This window comes from Bactrocera latifrons, unplaced genomic scaffold (assembly GCF_001853355.1).
Source record: "Bactrocera latifrons isolate USDA-ARS-PBARC rearing strain unplaced genomic scaffold, ASM185335v1 scaffold_234, whole genome shotgun sequence".
NCBI lineage: Eukaryota > Metazoa > Arthropoda > Insecta > Diptera > Tephritidae > Bactrocera > Bactrocera latifrons.
In genome coordinates, this window is record NW_017535897.1 from 228,127 (window position 1) to 253,319 (window position 25,193).

Consider the following 25,193-nt stretch of genomic DNA (forward strand, 5'->3'; position numbering starts at 1 on the left):
CGTGATATTTTTTTAAGTATTTTATATTTATATTTTTCACAACATGAACAGATCTGCTGTCGTACTCATAATTTTAATATATAATATGTACACTTTCTATTTAATAGTGTAAACAATGTCAAGCTGCTTGCTATAAATCTATTCAATCTACTACTCCTAAGAAATTTTAGAACTTGTTCTAAATTAAAGTTTATGTTTTAAACTTTAGATCGCCTAAAGCCAAAAATGTTTATGGTTTTGAAATTAAAACTTAAAATCTTATTAAAACTAATCTAAAAAATGTTAACAAAAAAGTGTCATACTTAAATATATACATATATGCAAAGTTGTGTGTAAGTTAGTACCTAATAAGTTTTCCTTTTTTTACACATTTGGTCGAGCTCTGAATGGCCATAAATTAAACCAAATTTGCATGTCTCTGTTTAAGAGAAATAACTTCTTACTACTACTAAACTTTACTCATATAGTACATCCATGAATACCACATATACCACAAAGCCATTCACGTTTGTACGGTTTTTACTCAGGTAATCTCCGGCGGGAGACCGTAGGGCCATTCATATGGTAATTTTATTTTGTATTCCATGCTTTGTGTTTTCTCTTTCTATTCTGTTTTTAAATTCGCTTTCGTTTCTGCGTTTATATATTGCATACAAATATTATATATACATATGTAGTATACGTTTGTCTATAATATATAATTTTCTCAGTTGCTTTCGTTTGACTTAATTACGTGTCTCCTCCTAATAAGTACAACCCCGTGCGATAATTATGAAAGTCAGTTAAAGGCCCACGGATACATATACTTGCTACATATGTATTTACATATATGTGTTTAACGAATATGACTACTGCGAATCGTATCTGCATAAAAGAAACAGCTCTCTTGCTCAATTATTAACCACATTTACCTCTAAGTATGTTGAATACGCATTGTTTAGTAAAATCAATAAAAATTCGAACAATCAGAAAGTGAAAGATTTGCAAAGTTCATAAACTACGAAAAAGAGTCAATTATGCAACGGCCGCCTAAGCACCAGAACTTAATACCAAGGTAGAGTGAGAGCTACATATATCAACTGTTTAATATCCCATTGAGTTCATTTTATTTTAAACCAAAACAATACACTTAATCTTTTAATATACTTGGTCAACTATTTACTTAGTGATTACATGGTTAACTGAAAATTTAATGTGTAACATTAAATGATCAAATTTACAGTTTCTTAAACATGTGAAAGTAATCAATCACACATTTCTCAATTCTCCAATTTATAGCAATAATGTAGCATTGTCACTTTTTATATTGAACATTTTTATGATGAAATTCACATAATGATCTAACATTTGCCATAAATAAATTGAGTCTGTAACACCTATTTGCTTCAGTCAAAACGACTTTTAATGAAATCGAATTGATGATTTTATATATACGCCAGCTATAGGGAGAAGATCCTGGACGGTAACATTTTCTAACCTTCAGATAAGTTCAAAGTTTAAAAAAATTTTGGACCTATCTATCTCAGCGTTCAGAGCTTAGAAGTCCTACGGATAAGAATATGTTAAGGAACTTACGGATTCGATTTACATCATCAACATATTAATGTCACACCAGACAAAGTCTTCATTTTATGACCTAGTAAAAATAAAAAACTGCTTCTTATTTACTGCTGTAGAAACCGCTTACGCGTTTATAGCCGAGTTAACAGCGCGACAGACATTTCTTCTTTTCGCTATTCGGTACCAATTCGAGATACCAAGTGCAGCAAGGAATAAAGGTCTTCCTTTTCCTCTGATTTCACCGGCGGCTACTCAATCGAAGGCTAGAGTGTTCAACTCCAACAGCATGACATAGCCATCGCAGCACCTGTCTCTTATCTTTAACTCGTACAGCTTCTTTGACGGCGGTACTCGCTCTTGCCAATTCGCAAAGGACTAAAAATCTTCCGCAAAACCTTTCTATCGAAAATTCTTAATGCAGACTCATGAGACTATGGAATTACCATATAGGAGGACAGGAATGATGAGGGATTTGTAGAGAGTGCGTTGATTTTAGAGCGGATATTTTTGTTTAATATGTTGATTCTAAAATAAACGAAATAATCTACGGCTTCAAAGATATGACCGCCAACAGTAACGTGCGTGCCAAGTCGACGAAAAAGTGGTGTGTGTCAATTTCCCTTCACGGGTCTCTTCCAAGATTTTCCGCATGGTAAAATCTGGTCTGCAGTAGATTTTACAGGTTTAAGCCACACTGATAAGGTCCAGTCAGTTTGTTTTCGTTGCGTATATAGAGGAGGCTTATCCCACGGAATTGGCGCAGGTTATGGGGACCCTTTTCTGTGGATTAAGCAGAGCACACCTAGATTGTTTTTCAGAGGTATAATTGTTATTCGAACCTCATTATAGTCGAGTAATGGAATATCTATTCCATAGTCATCGACTGGGGAATCGGACTCACCCTCTCCAGATGTTACTTTCACTGCAGTCCAACAGGCTGGAGAAGTGTTCCCTCCATAACTTCACTAAGCTCTGAACATCAGCCACTAGATCACCGTTTTGGAACCTACAAATCCGATCCGATGTATGATCCGATTTTAAAACCTTCCGTTAGTTGCCGAATCATTTCGTAAAGTTTTCGAGCATTACCACTGTCGGCAGGCACCATCAAGCTTTCTTGTCTTATCTGAGTAATTAAATTACTACCTTATATTTTTTTATGATTTTTGAAACAAAAAAAAAACACAAATTAGGTTGACATCCATGTTAAACATAAGATACAAAAACAAATAAAGAATAATCAATTCGGTAGTATCCGAAATAAAAAGCGTGTAGGCAAAACTTTATGACAAATGAAATTTCGATTCAACTACCTTGTTCGACGAAATCGTCTATGGACAAATTTGGTATTTTAATAACATGTAATATATGTATGTATGTCAAAGACTCATTAAGTTTTACTGCAAGTGTTTCATTCGCGAAAATTATTTTAAAAATTTCCTCAAATTGGAAATATGTGAAAAAGGATATATGTAAGTTTATGAGAGATATATGTAAGTAGTGAAGGATTCTTGAGGTTGCAATTATTAATTGCAATTAATTTGTATATTAATTTGTTTATCAGCTTATAGTAAAAGTTAACTTAAGCACCACATATTATCAAATATTAAAATTGCTGATTAATAAAAACATTTTTTCATTTATATGTTTAAATTGTTCTTGTTAAGCTTTCGTTTCAAAAGTAATTCGCCTAGACTACTCAGAAACCATGATGTCGCTAAATATCCAGATATCACTACAATCTACCAAGGGATGTGAATATTAGAGTGAAACATGTTCAACAATGTTTTTACTGAAAATAAATTTAAAACGTGATCAAGTTAAGAATGATGAAACAATTTGTCAAAGCGTTAGAAGTGGAAAAATATTATTTTAGTGACATTTCTCGAGAATTTGTAAAATCCAAATGGTGAAATATTTGATACAGCAATTACTTAGAGATACAGATTTTCATCAAAGTTAGGCCTGTTTTGGAAAGTGAATCGTGATGAAGAAATTATGGTAAAGTACTATCTTAGTAATCTTTCTTCTTAATTGGTGTAGACACCGCTTACGCGATTATAGCCGAGCTAACAACAGCGCGCCAGTCGTTTCTTCTTTTCACTACCAGCTTATCAAGCTCTTCGTACTCACGCATTTCGGCCTCTTTCTTTTTCTGTCTGTAAATACGTCTCGCTTCTCTCTTCAACTCTCKGTATCTATCCCATCCCGCACGCGTTGTGGTCGATCGTAACGGCGGCCTGTTTTCTCTCCGCTACGACACGGCACTCCTCGTCGTACCAGTTGTTCTTTTGCACTTTCCGAAAACCAGTTTCGGTTGCAGCAGTACATAAGGCGTTTGAAATGCCGTCCCACAGTTCCCTTATACCGAGTTGTTGACGAGTGCTCTCAGAGAGCAGGAGTGCAAGCCGAGTAGAAAATCGTTCCGCTGTCTGTTCTGATTGCAGCTTCTCGACATCGAACCTTCCTTGTGTTTGATGGCGTGCGTTTTTTGCTGCACAGAGGCGCGTGCGAATCTTGGCTGCAACAAGATAGTGGTCCGAGTCTATGTTAGGACCTCGCAGTGCACGCACATCTAAAACACTGGAGACGTGTCTTCCGTCTATCACAACATGATCGATCTGGTTGGTGGTTTTTCGATTCGGAGACAGCCAGGTAGCTTTATGAATCTTCTTATGCTGGAATCTAGTACTACAGATAACCATATTTCGGGCCCCGGCGAAGTCGATCAGCCTCAACCCATTTGGGGATGTTTCCTCGTGGAGGCAGAATTTACCGCCCATAATGCCAAAGATACCTTCTTTGCCCACCCTGGCGTTAAAGTCGCCAAGCACGATTTTGACATCGTGGCGAGGGCAGCTCTCATAAGTGCGCTCCAAGCACTCATAAAAGGCCTCTTTGGTCCCATCGTCCTTCTCATTCGTCGGGGCGTGGGCGCAAATCAGCGATATGTTGAAGAACCTCGCTTTGATGCGGATTGTGGCTAGGCGACGGACTCTCTCTCCCACCACGAATCCCACACCAAACTTGCGCTTCTTTATATGGCCACTGTAGTAAATGCCACAGGGACCTACTCGTCTCTGTCCCTTTCCCGTCCGTCGCATTTCGTGGACGGCGGTGATGTCAGCCTTTATTTTCACGAGGACATCAACCAGCTGGCCAGCGGCACTTTCACAATTAAGGGACCGGACATTCCAGGTGCATGCCCTCAAATCATAGTCCTTAATTCGTTTTCCATGATCGTCATCAAAAGGGGGGGGTCCCTCATCCGAGGCTGTTGAAAAATTTTCATTGCGGGTGTTTTCTTACCGGGCGGGTCCCAAACCCAGAGCATAACCCTATGTGGGGATATTTCGCCTTCTCGCTTTAGCTCGCCTTCAAACGGATGTTCTTAGGCTACCCAGAGGATACTTGGTCAAAGACCGGAAGTCGTGAGCTGCTTGAGTCATATGTAAAAGAATCGTTTCTGGCCACTCCCAAGTGAGTGGTGATCAGAGAACTTTCCTCACTTGCGTGGACTTCAAAACATGTGTCCATCCTCCCTGGATAAATTTTCGAATATTTTTGGAAATCATTATTAAGGAACAGAGAGTTCGGTGCAACCAAAATCTAAAAGGGGTGGGAAAATAATATGAAGGTTGTTAAATTCGTCATAAGATGGCAGAATGCTGCTGATCCTTTAAAAGACATTGTCACTTATAAAATTATTAAAGAAAAGCCCATAAAAGGCGTATTGATATATAACACATTTTTTCGACGTTTGCGTTTGTGTTTTTGTTTACTTTTGTTTTCAAAATAAAACTAACGTTTAATATTTTCAGATTTTTGTAAAGTAAATTGCTGATTGAAGGTTTTCGATTCATTATCCGCCGGTGAAAGACCTTCATTCCGTTGGAGAAATCAAGTAGATAAGGACCTAGCTGCACTTGGTATCTCTAATTGGCACTAAATAGCGAAATGATGATGTTGTTATTAATTCTCCTTTGACCGTAAAAGCTGTGTCTACGCCAGCAAAGAGGAATAAAATGCGTATAAAGATTTAAAAATAATTAAGATCAAATCTTACAAAACCATTGATAATTTCTTGAACTGTGGGCTCGTATTTGCATATATGTATATACATATGTGTGTTTCAAAGTAATAATGCCTTACACATTAGGATTAGGTTAGGTTATACTGGCCGGTTGCCAAGCTATATATGGTTTTAAGGGTCTTTAGTAATGTCTCATGGATATTCATTTTTATTTAAGCTGAAGTACGAAGTGTTTTGATAATTCATTTAGTCCCTTGAGTTGTAAAGCTTCTACATATCTAAGACGAGTTCCAGCTGGGTAGAACTTCGGAGTTGTATATATAGTCTTTACTTGTGCCCATCCAGGCACATTAAATGTGATTACAATAGGTTGTGAATTGTCATTAGGCCAACAGCTGTCCTGGAGTCCCCTAGATATGAGTAAAAAGAATGCTTCTTCTTCGAGTCTATAGCCCAAAATCTTGGCGATCAGAGATGTTCGGCTATTTTGTTTCCCGGAATTTCTTTAATTAAAATAAATATGCATACTAATTTGGGGATCCGTAACGTACAAAATTTTAGAAATGATCTCCTTACAGCGTATATATTAAACGAATCGCGAGGATGGGGCACTGTAACTATTCGAAATGTATCTTTATGTAACAGATACTCATTGATATTTGGGGAGTACTAACGCCCATTTTTTTCTTACTCTTACAACAGTCATAATACAGAACAATATACATGTGTCATGTATGCACGTACTCATACATAGTCACACTTCGTAGCAGCATACTACATAATCCGGCTTTAATATCTGTTGCTCGAGCTTCGTAAACCGCAGAACCTATTTGCTACTTGGTTAATGCAGAGAAAATCAGACACATTGCTTGGACTGTTGCGATCGCTCAGTTGCTTCATTCGTTTCAAGCAATAAATTACCCAATGAACCACATATAATAGAATCCCAAAATGAATGGCTACTTTTGGCAACGTTTGTTATTAATATAAAGTATGATTTAATCATAAATTTTTCTGAGTTCTCTGAAAACTCCATCTTTTTATTCAACAAAATAAATGCACAGATCATTTTTTTGCGAGAATACGGTTCAGTTAAGTAAAAATAAGTATAGTAAATTCACTTTAGCCATCGTCCTCAATTCTAATAAATCAAAAATATTAATTCGATTCGGGCGCTAGAAGTCTAAGGATATGTGTGTATGAGTATACTGGTATGTATAAAACAAAAATGGGAGTCTGAAGAAGGCTATGCTATTTTTAGTTTTGTGGGTTATTCAATACATTTTACGAAAACCGGATTTTTTTATTTTCTCCCAGTCTTTTAGTGATGAATCACCAACGTTTTGTCGGTATTATGTATGTACATACATATATATTGCATATTTACATATACACTGACTGAAATATTTAAATGAAACCGAAATGGTAAAATTTTAAACTTGTTTGTACATATATACTCACAGCTTATACATAGTACATATATATTTCATTTTGCTTCTTGCTTAGATTTTTTTCTTCTTAATTTGTGGGTTAGAACGCGTTAAAATAAGAACAATAAACATGCAAAATGCCAGTCTTCACTGTTATGTGTATAGTATTACATTTTAAAATCTATTATCTTCCGAAACTACTAAATCCCAAGCATATTTTAAGCCAATAAATGTTCGCTATTAGCAGATCGGCAAATTTACCAACAATAGGAAACCGTGATACACTTATTGTACACATGTATGTGCATATTCAGATAAGGTTTTATTCATTTAACATTATGTCTGGCAATGTCTCGATGTAGCTCCGGTTTCATCTTACCAAATACACAACGAGTCTTTTTATATATTTTGCCACAGAGAAAGTGAAAGTGTGAGCTGATGTGGTTAAGATGGCAAGCAACCACAGCAACGATTATCTGCGCATGAGTACGGCCTCATATGAACTTTGCCAACTTTATCACTCACACTTATATAATATTTCCAAAAGGGTCACGGGAACAAAAAATATATGTTGGTATGTATGTATACAATTGATCATTTTATAAACATTTTAATACTTTTTATCAAATTTTCTTTACCTTATACTAAGAACACCTTTTTAATTATTACCGTAATTACATACGTACATATATACTTTATGTTACGTACTATCATATGACCACTATACCTGCTGTAAACTAAGCACTATTTTGACTCCCATCAGTTTTAAATATTTAATTCAATTATTAATAAAACAAAAATTAAGTAATTACAAAAATACAAAAACGAAACCCAGCCAAATAGAGACGGGTGGTTATTTTAATACCTTATCACCGATACGCATCAGTATATGAAAATGTAAATAAATTAGGTGGACAAACAAAGTGAATCCAAATTTTATGATATTTGCCTGAAATTACGATTATTATTTCCTTCCGACTGATTTTGCGCCCTCCATCGGTACTTATATGTTTTTAAATACATGTAGTGATGTGAGAGAAAATGCAAAAATACACTATTCTTATTTGCATTTGCAATATAATACCTAAGTATATGTACATATGTATACGTATATACTAACCTTCTTATGAACGGAAGCGGTAGAGTGAACCGTCCATCGCTGACCATAGGCGGAGAAATACCTGGCATAGGAACCGTTGATATCACAGGCGGTAAAATAGTTGTGCCAGGTAGTGGTGGTCCTACTATTGTGGGAGGCGGAGGGGTTGTTAACGCTGTCGTCGTACAACGATTCACCGGCAGCGCACTATAAGGTGGTGGAAAATGTCTATGCAATAAATCCGGAAGCATTGGATGTAATAGTGCAGACATAGCCGCTGGCACGGTTGTTGACGATGTCCCCAATGTATGATGAACTCCAGACTGTAAGTGCAAAGCCGTAATACCCTGAATGGGTGCAGAGCCTGGAGGCATGGAATGTCGATCTTGTGGACGGCGCAGCTGTCCCGATATGTGAATTTGGTGAGGATGCGGGTGAGGATAAGAGGCGGATAATTGCTGATGTAAATGGCGACGTTCACGTCTGTCGCGCCGTCTATGTACACGAGACAAAATCGGGGATACTGGAACCCGATCAAGTCGTGATTGCGTGGATAATATTTCATCAGTTTGGCATTCAGTTGAGGTAAAAGTGCGCAATTGTTCCGAAGTAACTGGGGACATACAAGTAGTTTGTCGAGGCGCGCCATTTACCTGAGATGATAATGGGGTTGGCGATTCCGATGTTGTAAGAGAAGTAGGCGTGCTTTTGTTTGAATGATCGACATTCGTTTGTTCACTATGCGATTCAGCACTTATGCCAATTATATTGATGCTATCGGAAGCATTCACTTGTTTCATTTCATTTCCATTACAATCTCTTTGAGTAGAACTTATATTCACAATATTATTATTACTTTTATTATTCAGCCTATTCGCTACTTTGCAGATTATATTAGGTAACGCACTCACTTCACTAACACTGCCCACTTTATTGAGTGCAGTTGTACTCTTTTTACAAGCAGTCTCGTTGTTAACTGGGTAAACACTGGGATAATTGCAATTGACCACACTAATGCAATTGTCTTTGACAGCACTTTTACGTACTACATTGAGTTCAACATTTACGGATGCGGTTTCTACGTTGACGATATTGTTATTATTACAATTATTAGTTGAACTATGAAAATTTGTACAGTTTTTGTTAGTTGTACAATTGCTGTTGTTGTTTTTATCACTGCTTTCCGAATTCACTTGTATTGTCAGGCTCGGCTGACTCCCAATAGCCGATGGGTCCAACTCTACGATTCTTGCGCTATTATTGTTCCTTTTGTCATTTTCAATGGCACTAACAACAACAACATCATTTTTAATTTCTTGCTTTTCCACACTATCGAAATCATAACCGTTATTATTACCATGCTTCGTTTCATGCAATAGATTGCTATACCGATCATCACTGCTAAAGTTACTACTTCTTGGCCGGTCATTACTGGTCAGACAACCTGTGGTAGCACATTCGGAGCTGTTTAGAAAAACGCTGCTCGTGCTACTGGCAGGCAATACTTTGAAAATATTTGCTTGCTGCACTTGTAACTCTGATGTGGAAGAGCAAAACAACGCGTTCGTCGCGGCGGGTATGCTGAATCGCATGTTGTTCGGCGAGTCAACGATTTCAGCGGTCGCAATGGTATTGGCGTTCACAAGTTCACAATCATGTCCATAATTGATGTCACTGTCTTCACCACTTGCATCACTTTGACTGCGGCTTAGGCAATGTTGCGAATGTTGAACACTTTTACAACCTTCATCAGCATCAGTACGCCTGGCTGCTAGCGCACTTTCACTCGCTCGAAATTCAGCATACAAACGCTCAAGCTCTGCCAGACATTTATTCGGTATAAGTGAATCTAACGGTACTATATTTTCGGAACTTGACCGTCTCACGCGTTTAACTTTTGTTCGAACACCCCTTAGTGTTTTTTTCCATAGAAGCGAATATGAAGGCAAAGTAACAAACGACAAACGCGAACGACGCGCAACTGACCGTCTATAAGAAAAGCCCGACGCACACTGAGTGATCGCTTGGCCATCAGCCTCCGGTGAAATAGCATGGAATACATTGTGGTCGCATTCCAAATGAGCGCAGTTTTCTCTCTCAGCTCTTGTGGTTTTGTTATTCCAAGGTGGAGCAAATAAGTTGGCACTTCCATTGGCTCTATCAGTGTTCATTCGTCTTCCACTGTTTGTACAACCATCATTTATCGATTCTGTGTTGAGTCGGATATCATAGTTATTGCTATTGCTGTTCTGATTGTTTACGAAAGCAGTGCGTAAACGTGAGCCTGGGAGAGAGTTTTTAATACAATCTTTATAGAAAACAGGTTGATTGACCTCCTCTCCCTTGCTGGATACATTTTTTACTCTATCCGTTTCTTTTGTGGTCATATCCATATTGCCTGCGAATCTTGTAGCTATTGCCTGAGTCACTGCAATTAATTGGGAACTGTTAGAGAGCTGCGATTGCATATGCAGTCGTTCTCTCAATATTTCGTCGTCATCATCATTCTCTCTTTTATGATTAATGTTAATAGTTGCATTGTACTCTTCGGTTTGTTGTGATCGGTCATTCGCTGATCGCGCTTTCCCGAAATGCATGATTTCTTCCGCTAGTGTGTCGTTGTATTTGTCGGGTGATAAAAAAATGATATTATCACTATTATTCTCCAATTGCTCGGACGATTCATTGACAGCATTGGCAGGTGTTGAGGATAACAATCTTCCAAGTTCTAAGTTAAGTTGACTCGAGAGATGAAGAGGACACTAAAGTAAAAAAAAATATATAATTCACGCTATTTACTAATAACAAAGAAAGAACAATGTTTAACTGGTTCTCAAGACCCTATAGGTTCATATAGGCAAATACATACATATATTAATACTTTAATTAAATATTTTAGTAATTTTAAGCATGCGCTTTTAAGTAAATGTTTTTATTATTATTTAGGTGCATATGTTTCTACGTATGTACATATAAAAAATATGTGTATGTAAAGGTATATCTATGTATGATCGTCGCTATAAATTATGATTGAGGAAATCATAAATACATCCGTAGGAATAGAGGCTCAAGTTTCTGGAAAAGTATTCTAAATGTACATGATTTTCTACTTTAATAAGCAAAGATATAAAAAGCTTATTTCAGTTACGAAACCACCACGCCGTAAGACGATAACCAAAATTTAATTATCATCAGCTCTAATATCGAGCTTAAGGAACAATAGACTTTAGGAGTTTTTAGTTTGGCTTAAAACGTCAAAACCTTTTAGTTCCGATGATTTAAATAATAAAATATCGTTTGCTGAAAACGGATATACGAACAACGTTATTTCAACAACTAATGCGTCCCTCACGGAAATTAATTTACTGTGTTATACTTGTAGTATTCTTTCCCACTGCAACTTATTTCCCTGGTGTATTGTCTACCTTGATGGGAAAAAATCTTTGAAAACGTTAAATAAAAAATAAGTATATAAGTTTGTTTGCTTCAAAATAGCTCTCATTTTAGCACTAATTTTATTTACTATAGTAATGGCACTTTATAGGTTTTCCCTTAATGGCTGTTTGTGGGCGTGGCAGTGGTGCGCTAATTTGCATTAGCGGTCTAATTTACATTTACTTGCGCATTTGACCCATGTTAATGCAAATTTGTAATCCACAAGAATTTCGTGCATTTAACTGAATTTACCAAATTTGAGTAGGCAATACTACTCAAAAATGGCCGATTTTTTTGCGTTTTCAGCATCAGAGGTAAGCAGTTTTATAGCCCTGAAAGATGAGCAAAATTAATGCGGTTTAAGCAACGCTAATGCGCATTGAAATTTTATGGTGACAGACGACAGATGTGTGCATTTAAACAGCTGATAGTGAAATTTGTTTATTTACTTTAAAAAAAGTGAAATTGAAATGAATAAGATAAATTATTAAGGGGTATTCTACTCTAGAATTTTGAAAAATTCGATTTTTTTTCATATATTTTAAGTTTAGACCCTTAAGAACATATCCTCCAAAGTATTTTTAAAAATTAAAATTATTTTTAGAGCTACAGTTACTTTACTGACGCACTACCTAGCCCGGTAGGAAGGTAGACTCACTTTTTTAAACGCGTTTTTCTCGAAACTACTTTTTTCCACGCGGTATCGACATTTTCTCAAGTTCTATAGAACCGATTTATTTGAAAGTTTGCGTGAACCTTCTTTATATAATCCTTTATCCTTTATCTTTATATAATGCTTAATCCTTTGTTTTTAAATAAAAAAAAAAGTTCAGGAATTTCAAAAAAAAAAACGTAAAAAATTATTTTTATTTTCAGGCAGTCAAACATTTTTTTCCGTGTTCCCTGAAATAGGGACTATAACAGCATCCTTACTGATTAAGAATTTCTTTTGATTTTATTTATTTCAGACCACCAGGAGGGTCAGGATCAATATCACCAGGATGCGCCATTTTGTTTATACCTATCTCTCCCCCCCTCTAATTATTTTAAGTTTTAACATTTTTTTGTAAATTTTTTTTCTGTATTCTAAAGATATCAATAAAAACACCATAAAAAATGGATAGTAAATAGAATTCAAAAAACCGCCCAAAATTTTATTTCTAGAGTAGAATACCTCCTTAATGGAAATTTTGGTATTTTTGGAAAATCAATATAAATTTAACAAACAAATTCGTTTATTATTAGCTATGTTAAAAGATAATAGAGTGAAATTAAAAACAATAATTGATTGTAATGCGGAAAAAGTGTGCGAAAAAGTTAAGAATATTGGAAAAATGGATAGCAACCTATGGGTTGTTTATTTTCTGCCATCTAAAAATATTAAAATTAGTTTTTGTTAATATACTTGCACATAATTTACTATTTATAAAAATACAAAAATTTCCGTCTGTCACCATAAAATATCAATGCGCATTGGCGTTGCTTAATGCGTATTAATTTTGCTCGTCTGTCAGTGCTATATTGTTCTCATATAACCCGAATATAATAAGTAAATCCCTTGTTCAAAAATTAAATTTTCTTGTTGCCCTGTGTTATACAATGATACGAACCATACGGATGAGTACGGCGCGTTCAATAATGAATATGTGCGACCAATCATCGTTTCACTGTTCTGTGCTGCCGACTTTTAGGATTTAAATTAAACTACAAACTCTGCTATGGCTAGTGGTTGGCAATAGTTGTCAGAATAAATTTCCTGATAAATGCGGTCGATAATAAATTGTCATTTGTTCAAACGCTTACCTAAAAATACGGGGAGAATAAAAATAAATACATATGTATGTATAAACTGGTTTGCAATTCTAAACAATTTGTTTTATTTACATATATGAGTGGATAATAAAATGTTCGGTATCTTATTAAATTACACCATAGTCCAAAGTCAATATGTCTAAGACAAATCACCACATATCAGTATGAAGAATTATTGTGCGTTTAAAAGACATTTTTGCAACCTAACAATTATTCAATTGCGATCCAGTAATCGCGTTTAATTTGGTCCGATTTTTCGATATTCTGTCACGTCGTGTCTTGAAATAAGAAAAGTTTTGTTTAAAAAGGGATAACAGATATCTCCAAATACAATACGGGACAGACTTCAGATATCTAAATATTTTAGCCAATACCGCATACTATTAACATGCCACATCTAAATAAATGCTTTCGGCTCGATACAATTTACGTCCGAAGCAAATGACAAATCATGCGCTCATTCTAAGCATATTTTACCTAAACAACAATATTTATAACATTTTAAATAATTAAGGACATTTATTAAAAAAAGAAAACATTCATATAATAAAGGTTTAACATATACCCTAATTACGATTTCCAATTCCAATCAGTTAAGTTGGATGTACTTATCCAATATTTCCAATACAAAATTCATTGGAAACAATGAAATGAGTATTACACAAATAATTAAACAGCTGAAAATTTTCAAATGAATAAATAAAACAATTCACTTCTCTAACGAAAAGTTTAGTAATTTTTATGAGAGTGCAAAGGCATTGACGATCCTCTTCAATGTTTTAAGTTATTCATAACTCCAGAAATTATTGCAGAGATTGTACAGTGGACAAATGTTGAGATCGGGAATCGTTGTAAAAAAAATAGCRCWAWAGAAATGCAAATGCGTGAGACWGACGCATYAGAGATCTATGCAGTAATTGGACTTCTTGTCCTTACGGCTGTCAAAAAAGACAACCATTTGACAACAGAAGAGCTTTTTGATTCTACACTTTCCGGTACGCGCTATGTATCTACAACGACCAAAATGAGATTCAAATTTTTGATGTTCTGCCTTCGTTTTGACGACAAAACTGTAAGATTGACAATGAACCGAGATAAGTTTGCTCCCATAAGAAAAATTTGGGAGCTTTTTATCGAAAAATGCCGCCAGAACTACGTGCCCGGCTTATTTTTAACCATCGATGAACAGCTTTTAGTATTCTTTTCGAATGTACATACCTAATAAACCAGCCAAATATGGTTTGAAACTGCTGATGATGTGTGACAGTTTTACCAAATACATGTTCGACGCTCACCCATACCTGGGAAAAGGTTCTAATACAACGACAATGCCTCTAGCATAATATTACTAAATGAGCTGACAAAATCTATTCATGGAACCAACCGAAACGTAACAATGGATAACTGGTTCACATCGATTCCACTTACAAAATCATTGCTTCTTGAGCCGTATAAATTGACTATTGTTGGCACTTTACGGTCAAACAAACGAGAAATTCCGAAGGAGATGGGCAATGTTAAAGGGCGGAAACCTGGAACTTCCATGTTTTGTTATGACAACGAGCTGACCTTGTTGTCATATAAACCAAAACCGAAAAAGCTTATTTATCTTTTGTCAAGCTGCGATGAAGAAGGAACAATCAACATAGAAAACGGAAAACCCGACATGGTTAATTTTTATAACCAAACAAAAGGCGGCGTTGACACTTTAGACCAAATGTGCAGTGTGGTATCCTGTTCGCGCAAGACCAACAGATGCCCGATGTGTTTATTTTATTGAATTCTAAACATAACATTCGTAAACTGCTCCATAATATATACCCACAGCATGTTTTCAAAAGGACAAAAGCCAAAAATTCATCGAGACTTCTTAAAAGAGCTTCATGAATCGCTGGTGACTCCAATTTTGGAAAAAAGGCTGGAAGCACCAAACTTGCGGCTCTCCCTGAAAGAGAATATTCATAAAATTATTCCTACTGCACAAGCAGAAGCTGAAAATGTTGAAGCGGAGCCAAAGAAACGCAAAATATGTCATCTCTGTCCATCAAGAAAGCGCAGGATGACAAAGTCTGTCTGTAAGAAATGCTCAAAAAGCGTATGCGGTGAGCACAAAGTTGAGCTTTGTGCCTCATGTATTAAATGAGGCTTTTTTGTTTTTACTTTTATTTGCTTCAATGTATTATCTTCAAAGTCGGTACATGAAATAAGTCACTTTAGTTTAAGGTTTTTTTACTTATTGCTTTTTAAAATGTTAGTTCCTTAAAAAAAAAAAAAGAGGCTGAAAACTAATACAAAGTTTTATAAGAAAAGAAAATTATTTTTATATATTATATTTTTTTATTACTCTTGTAGGAATTTTTTAAAAACAAAGTTCGTCGATTCGACGAGTTATAATCGTAATGTATGGTAAAAATATTATAACCATGTAGGGTTAAATAATTTTAACTTTTTAACTGATATCAATGGTTGTCCAGAAGGTTTCTTAATACTCGTATTATGAACACTTTAAATATTTGGACGACTGAAGAGTGACAAAGTGTTTAAATATATTTAATTTTACTCTTTAGGAATAGTCGACTGTACCGACTGTTTATGATCGAAACACTTTCTACGGCACTTAATTTTATTTTTACTGTTTCCAAATTGCAGCTTGTCTCGGTGTTTTACTCTAAACGCTCAAGAAACTTTTTGCCTTACTATTATTATATATGAAATATTTTATTTACTCATGTTATTTATTCTATTATTATTTTTTCTTAAATAAACGAAACAATGTCCAACAACTGTTTGGTAGTACTTATTTGAAATTTTTGACACTCTAAACAACCCACTCATATATAGTAGAAAACCGTAACACAACAAAGAAGTTGACATTTAAAAACTTTTCAACCAACATATTTTTTGTGACGGGTTCAGTTGATATCGATAATACCGATTTTCAAAACTTCAACCAAAATTCAGTTGAGTTGAAAACCGTAATAGATCAATCAGGCACAACTGTGTTCTGGCACTTTATTTTCAACTGACAACACTGTCAATTCTTTCATGATACTTTGTATAGCGCGGGTAGGTTTTGATAAGTTTCTATTAGAGAAACTGTTTTTTTCAGGAAGTTTTAGCAAGACCCATATTGCCGTAAATAAATTTTGAACGATATATTTTAATTTGTTTTAACAAGTTTAATATAATACGTGCAGTGGTGAACGGTTATGAGCAATTTTCTACCTTGTTCTTTTCCTTCTTGACCATTCTTTAATAAATCTCTTTCATCGATATCCACCAATCCATGGTGAATTCAAAAGTGATGTGCATGTGAACCTTTGCGGCTAATCAGTTTTTAATAAATCCAAAATTTTTTGGTAACCTGTTTCTTGAGACGTGTTTGGCCAAGAAAAGGAAAAACATTTATGGAGTGTTAAGCACCGCAAAAGGTGCTTAAATATTTATGAGTGCTTCTCTACTCATGGATTTAAAGTTTATAGGCGCTTAACAGAAGTCGTGAACGCCGAAAGAATGAGAAAATTTAATAAAAAGAGACTTCAGTTGAAATGCAGTCGTATATCTCCAGAGCTACTAATCACATTATGTCATATCATATAGTGTTGGGGAGGTGAGATTTTAAGCTTCATTCAACCAAAAATGAGTAATTAGATTCGGGGAAGTTGAAATAATGAAGAAATTCGCTGTATTTTTTAATTTTTGTATAAAGAGGGGAGAATGCCCTCCAATAAAATTAGTGAAGTTTACGGAGACGATGCTGTATCAGTTCGTATAGCACAACAATGGTTCGCTCGTTTCCGTTCTGGAAATTTCGGGATTTCGATTTACAATGATGAAAGTTTTACACTGACGGAAAAATTTTTCTAACGGAAAATTAGCAAAAAGCGGTCTTTGTTAATTTATTTATTAGTATAAGCATAACAAAATAAATTGAAGTTTGATTAGAAATAAGAAAATACTATTTCGACTACCCAATAATAAAATAATAATGGCTATCACAGTCACCGCATGCTAATACGAGTACAATAGAAAATATTTGGGCTTTAGTGAAAGCTAAAATAAAAAAAATAAAAACATTTGAAATGACATTTGACTTTAAGTAACATGCTCATTGAATACTTCAAGTTCATATATAACCTTGTCTTTATTGTGATTAATCCATATTTTTAGTTATTTTCGTCTATTTAAAAAAATACGATCTACTGAAAACATGATATAAATAATTAGGTATATTATTATAGAAAGCGATCGTTTTTTGCAGATACATATACATATATATATTATGTTACGACTGCATCTGCTCCTATTAAAGTTAATGACTATAAGTGGCCATTCCCAAGCACATCTTGTTAAATTTTAAGGACGAACAAATTTATACCGTTTCGCAAATGCATCAATTCGAATCTTTTCAACAGGTAATAATAGCGTTACTTCGCTCCCAATTCTTGTAAAATAAAGCTAAATAATTAACAGGTAGTTCTTTAACTTGCCTCAATTTCCAACGAGTCCTCCAAATTAGTTTTACGGGTCCGCTGCTGGAACACTTCATTGTTGGGCGCAGTGATTGCATCAACTTTACCAACCTGCAAACTTGGGGTTAAAACATCCCTTGTTGGTCGATCTGATGTGACCAAAACCTTCGTGTAAAGGGATTCATATGAAGGCAGCTCTGTTGAATTCTTCAATGGAGCCCAAGGTTTGTTTAGGCAAGGAATGGAACCATAATAGGAATATGAAAACGGGAAATTCTGATCTCTCGATGAGTCCGTCATCTTATGATTTGAAGTAATCTTTATAGAATAACTTTCATGACTGCTACTTGCATCATTGTTATTCCTATTCTTGTAAAAATTATTAGAAAAAGGCACATAAGGTGTTGATTGCATGGTATTAGCTACATTATCTGGCAATGATGATTTTGTTATCGCAACAGGCGGGCACAAGTGGTGTTCTCCACATTCGCTCGTTGTGGTTCGTGGTTCATAGGCGATTACATGATCATAGGTGCTATTAGATTTACGTAGTCGCTTTGCTTGATCCGGTCCATCATCTTCGTCTGAGAAACTATCGGTCCATGACCGTTCGTATGGCGTCCATAGCATTGATGAGAGCGCCTCTTCGACGTCAGGTGGTGTTCGTTGATGCGGAAAAGTTCGATCTGTGCTCATAATTTCGTCGCTTTAAATAAACGATACATTTGCTTTGAAATAGCATTTCATTGGTAGATATTGTTGTTTTAAGTATAATGTTCCCAGGTTATCAACAGTAGGTAAAACCTATAAGTACATAAAACAAATAAAACAAATACGCATTATCTCTATAATGTATATACTTTTCTTTGCATTATATGCTATTATATTTATAGACTGTCTTATTATTATGATGAAGATAACTAAATATACCGTCAAAACTAATGATGTTGAAAAACAATGAAAAATATTTTGAGATCAATTAAATGAAAAGGGGAGACCTAATGGTTGTTATATTTTTAGTATCCTAAGTTGTCGACTATTACCCAGCAGTTGGATCCTAAGTACGATATAAAGGTTCTAGATTTAGGTAATGACCATCATCAAATTGATAAATATAAAAATGTTGTCTAAAACCAATTTTTTTTTTTTTGCCTAAATATCTTTTTAAACGGAAAAATTACAATTTTTGGTTTTTATGTTTATAGCGTCACTTAATCCGTTGCGAGGTATATGCAAATCAAGAGCAAGTTCTGCTCAAAATTCAAGACTGCATCATAAGTGTCATAAGGGAAACGAATTGTTAAACTTTCATGATATTTCTACCCTTTTCGGTCATGATGTCATTATATTTCTCCATCAAATGCTCACCAATACCGTCAAACCTCTTGTAACCTCTTTTCTGTCATTCGGGGATTAATTAAACCTGCTTTTATTGGAGATTATTAGTTTTGTTATAAAGTTTTCTTCTTATTTTGTATTGTTTCACATTTGCTACTCTAAATACAAATTGTATGATAAAAGCTTGGATTTAGCATGAGCTGTTCCTATATTTTTTATTGCGTTTTACAATAATACAAACAATGTTTTACAATAGTACAAAAGAAAGACTATAATCACATAATTACTAAAGCACTACTCTGAAAATATTGGCTTGTTCGAAAGATCTTTGGTCTTGGTGATCCATATCCAGAAGTTAACATTGCCACTTCTTTATTCCGATGTTTTAGCATCGTATGGCTTGATTTATGCCCGAACAGATTTATTTTCTGTGTTTACAAAGATTACAATCTATATCAGAATTTCTTCAATACCGAAATGCTTTAGTATTTTGTTTTGCAATTGTTTGATGACTCTTTTTTATTAGCTTTGGCACATTTCCAGAGTTGTGCAGCATGACCGCCCTGAGATTTTATATTGTCTCCATGATGAGGTTTTGATTTAACACGGTTTAAAAATAAAGCCATTTTTAATTACACGGAGTTTTCTGGAAATCACGAGTATGTCTGAATTCATTGACAATGACAAACATAGCAAAGTTGATCCACCTCTTTATGGAGCAAAATTTTTGTTAAATTCTAAAACTGGTTTATAAGAATGTTACTGTATACTTTCTTACCATACAACTTTAGCTGGTCTAATGACCCGAGTTATTTACTTGCAAACTACTACTATTTGTATGTATGTATATATAACTATAAAAAAATTCTCTATTAAAGTTTTATTTTCTTACACAATAATAAATACGTATTTTCAAAAGAGAAAGTGGGATGAGATCATGATTTCTTTCGCACAGTGTACATAAATTTAAAGAAACTTGTTCACAAGTGAATAAACTTGAAAACTTTTAAGACATCCGTATGGCGGACTGAAATAAATCTTTAAATGGAGTGTATGCAACGAAACGTTTCGTTTGTTTTTATTTTCCGGAACATGGCGAGCTAAGTATTTGCCTTCTTCCCTTCAAACTCTGGCAGATGGGGATGTTAGGCACTCGTTGCATGGACAAGTTTTGGCTAAGCTTTTACTCCAAAGTAAGATGTGTGAATTTCACCAATCTCACAAATTCCGATTAAAATATTTAAAAGGAATATACGCCAATTGCAAGCGGAAAGTGAACTAAAAAGCATTAAATAATACGAACACGTGTTGATGCAATAGTTTTCGAGTTATATAATTACAATATTAAACGACATATTAAAGACTTGTAACAAACTTACAATGACTTACTTATGATCTCAGTGTGGCAATCCGCAAAGTCACTGATTTTCGCTATTTTTTTAATGTTGAAATTAACTAACCGATACTTTTTATAAATAAATACATTCATAGCAAATACAAAATTATTTTTTTATTTTTATTTATTGGCACTTTTTTCGACGGTTTTTCGTAGAAAAAATAAGAAAATACAAAAAAACAGCTTCCATAGCGTGATAGCGAATGACGTTAAAATGCTGTCTCCAAATTGGAACTCGATGTCTTCAAAACTCCTCCTTTGAGAGTGGAAACCGCTATGTTCCCACTGTTTTCCCTTTCTACAGGAAACGCTGTAGCGACCTTAATAATTTGCATTTTTTTGAGGGAATGTTTATTACAGTGTATACTATCCGATAACACAACAACAAAAACGATTTTTCGAAAATTTCATACTATGACGATCTCTTAATAAATTAGTTCTCTTGCATAAATCTTAAAAATAATACCGTATTTTGTAAAACATCTGTCAAGCAATTATATATTAAGATTCTGTATTGTATACTCCTCATTATAATTTCACCGATTTCATTTTCTGAAGCCTTCAAGTATTTACTTAATCAGTAGAAGCTTTATTATATTCTTGGAACCAGTTGGTACAGAGTATTATAGTTTTATTCACATAACGGTTGTAGGTAGCACCTAAAACTAATCGAGATAGATATCCGGTTGACTTTCTACCTGTCTCTTTGTCCGTCCGTGTAAGCTGTAACTTGAGTAAAAATTGTATGTGGGTTTCACAGTAGAAAAGAAATTTCGAGTTCGTAGATGGCCGTAATCGGACCACTCCCACACCCACAAATCGCCATTAACCGAAAATATATAAAGTGCAATAACTATGCACTAAATGAAGATATAAGGCTGTAATTTGGTATAAAGAATTTCAGTAGTAAGGCTAATATTTTTGAATAAGTGGGTGTGGCCCTGTCCTCTATCGAGTTTTATCTATTTCTTAAACCACTTAAGCTACAACAACCAAATTTGCTGAAAATCGAAAGATAACTTCGTTAACTTCTCATGCAACGTACTGTTAAAAACTACTAATTCAATAAATGTGGATATCTCAATAACTAAAGACGCCACAATTCATTATTCTCATATCACATTGTGGAAATGGACGAAATCGAACAACGACCACGCTTACTTCTTATATGGCACAATTTTAACTACTATTCTACTTGATTCGTTCAGTTTCCAGAACACAAATCCAGAAGCAATTAATTGAAGGGATAAAACTTTGTACGAATAATGTATTTAGTGCACGCCACTTATGACCAAAAATTGTTTATATAAGTATGTACTTGTAGATCTTTAACCCTACAAGCTACAGATATTGTTACGTCCTATCATACGAAATTAATAACTTATTGAATTACTTTGCAAATGTTTTCTCTTCTCACTTCGCGCAGCAATACTCCATCTGTTTCAACCCGTCTGCAAAACAAGTGCTCGTAATACCCTTCGCGTTTCGTTTACCGGGCTGAAATGTTAGTGACTTTTTAAACGTGGGAAACGTTGCTAAATGCGGTTGATGAAGCCAGAGTTCATAGCCTGATAGCCTTGGTGACGGCACGACCATTCGAAATTCCTACTATCTCAACTATCTTGTGTTTTCAATCGGCAGTTTGTCAATACGAGATTTCAAAACCCAGAGTATAATCACCGATAATGTCCTTATTCGTCCGAAAATCCCTTACTTTGCAGTTCTAACTATTCTCCTTCTACTTTGCTAAGTACTTATACGACCGTCCTCGAATTGTAGCGCCTTTCTAACGACTTATATTCCATATGCAATATAAACCCTTAGAAAGCCGAGAAAGCGATTTTTCCAGAATTTTTTCTGAGAAAACTTTTAAATTTAGTGATCCAAAAATTTTGACAAAAAATATGCTTAGACTTAGTATTTGTAAAAATTTTTATTTATATTTACATATATCTCTGAACTGGATTCACTGAAATTAAAAAAACCAAACCGATTTCGTTTAAGTAATGTTACATCTAGTAAAGCAAATCGAAAGAATAAGCAAAATAAAAGTTCTTGATTGGAAAGGCGGTTAAAAAAAAAAATATTTTTTACCAAAATTTCTGCCTTAAATTGTTTATAAAAAATATTTATTGCTGAGTAATTACTAAAAATCGTATTTAAGAAGCTCGTGTTGAAATTTAAGACTTCTCAGTTTAGCCGTTTTTGAGTTTCGTTATGACTTCGAAAATATTAACCGGGACAATATAAATTTTTTGTTTGTAAAAAAAATCGATTTTTGAAAATTCTAACTGTATACTTGTATAACCGCTAAAAGTGGTAAGTTTCAAACGTTTTATTTACTATGAACACAAACACCCGAACTAGTTAATTACCACTTAATGAGCTATTTTGTCAATTCCTACTAAAATATCATGACACAATTTCTCGTGAAATCCACTGCCATTTTACGAGTTATTATGTAAGAGTATTGGTTGCTATTTTTATCCTTAAGCGCTTACCCTGCCAGCCACGGCTAACCACTTTTCTCAAATATTTCAATGCAATTACAAATTTTTTCTCTATGCACTATCACCAACGCACATTTTCGGGTTATTTTTTGTTTACCTAAATGTGATGAAAAAAATTTCTTTCATTTCTTGATTTATTTGAATGAGTGCGAAGGAAAAAACATAATTGTCAATAGTGCCAAAGAAAAATCTCAAAAAGGGGGAAAAAAACGATTGAAAGGCGCATGTCATTCGTGCTCGCTCAACAAGAAGCTAAGTGAATGAATTTTAGACATATATTAATTATAACATATAGCTTCCACACAAACCAAACGATCGGAATCAAGTTCTTGTATGGAAAACTTTCACATTTCACAATGTATTTTCACAAAAGTTGGCAGAGGTTATTTTCCAAAGAAACAATGTAATCTCCGAAGAAATTGTTCAGATCGGTAATAACTATAACTATAGCATATAGCTACCATACAAACTGAACGATCGAAATCAAGCTCTTGTATGGAAAAGTTTCACATTTGATGTGGTATCTTCACGAAATTTGACATGGAATACTTCTTAAGGTAATAATATAATCTCCGAAAAAAATTTTCAGATCGGATTACTATAGCATATAGCTTCCATACAAACTGAACACATAATTACTAACAGAAATGCACCTGTAAAAGGTATTTAGCTTCGGTGCAACTGAAGTTAACGTTTTTTCTTGTTTAAATAATCAGATAATATTATTCTTTTCTTTCACATATTATTATGATTTTTATATAAATAATCTTTCTTTCAGAGTCAATTCTATTTCTATTTAATATAATTTGTTGTTTAATTAATCGTTTCTTTCAGATGCTATTATTATTTCTATTTAATTAAACTTTTTTTTTCAGATATTAATATTTTTTTTATTGAAAATATGTACATATGTATTTGTAATTCTGTAGAAAATGTTCATTAATAAAGAAAAATAAAAAACCTAAAATTTAAAATGTTTAGAATTTTATAAATATTTTAAATTAAGAAAAAGAAAATGCAACCCCGCATCAGCTGTCGATTAGAGATATTAGATAGATAGATTAGACAGATATACTTTTTTATATGACACTGCTGATATGACACTGCGACAGAGATATATGATAACATGTATACGTACGTGAGAGGGGAAAAGTGGTTAGAATCTTCACGCGGCCTATGGCGAGCTACTATTTTTGTTAGTTTCTAAACCTACTGTTTTACTAGTTTTTTAACCACTGTTGGCTGGCAGGGTGGTTATCTTGCAAACTTATATGTACTTATATTTCGATGTGTGAACTTTATGCATACACTACGGTAAAACTCTTATATCTACCACATGACTGCGTGTGTACATATAGTAGTTTTGTGTTTATGTTACCAAAGAGTTGAAAAAAAGTTTCTGTGGATTGGCAATGAACATTAGCGGTTTTATAGCCTCAATCATTATCGCATACAATGTGAGCCCTAGAGGAAGTTTTTACCTGACCTTATTTTACGATCCATACACTCATCATAGGATACCATTAAGATTATACAAATGCGTTTTTGATTTAAGCAGACACTGGACTGGTAGTTTTATTCGACGGGATTTCATGTGCATTGATGTTACTTTAAAACATAATACTTATTCAATCATATTACACTCCTGATATACATGCCTACATACAAACATACATATAAGTATACATATCTATGTATCAAATTTAAAGAACTTAACAATAAAATCTTGAAAGTTTTTTAAGATAAGAGTCGTAGTCCAGTAATTTAAGCTTAAATTAGGTAATTAAATTATTCAAATTTCCTTTAACCTTACTTTTTGCGAATAAATCRGCTGATAAAAACTTAAGATAGTATAGCAACTTCATCAAAAAAGTAGTTCACCGAAAAAGTTCAGGCACCGTAAATGATAGAATAGTATGTCCGCTAAACCGGTCCAGTTGCCACAACATTAGATTTGTTATAACTTCGGAAAAAATTAGAATTTCGAAAATCATATTTCAATACAAGTATATTCTTGAATTTGTACAATAAAAGGCACGGAATAAAAGAGTTTGTACATATATTAGGGTGCTTAGAAAAAATTTGGAATTTCTTCTCAACTATTACCC

General features: G+C 34.3%; 1 protein-coding gene across 1 annotated transcript in view; it reads right to left on the bottom strand.

Annotated features, from left to right (window-relative positions):
• LOC108968937 overlaps nt 1-25,193 on the bottom strand; it is an 80,166-nt gene that overhangs the window by 51,656 nt on the left and 3,317 nt on the right. The window contains exons 2-3 of the mRNA XM_018933300.1: nt 17,860-18,645; nt 8,144-10,884 (exon numbers count right to left, since the gene is read on the bottom strand). Of these exons, the coding sequence (XP_018788845.1) occupies nt 8,144-10,884; nt 17,860-18,537 (3,419 nt within the window). The 5' untranslated portion in view covers nt 18,538-18,645. The remainder of the gene's footprint in view (nt 1-8,143; nt 10,885-17,859; nt 18,646-25,193) is intronic.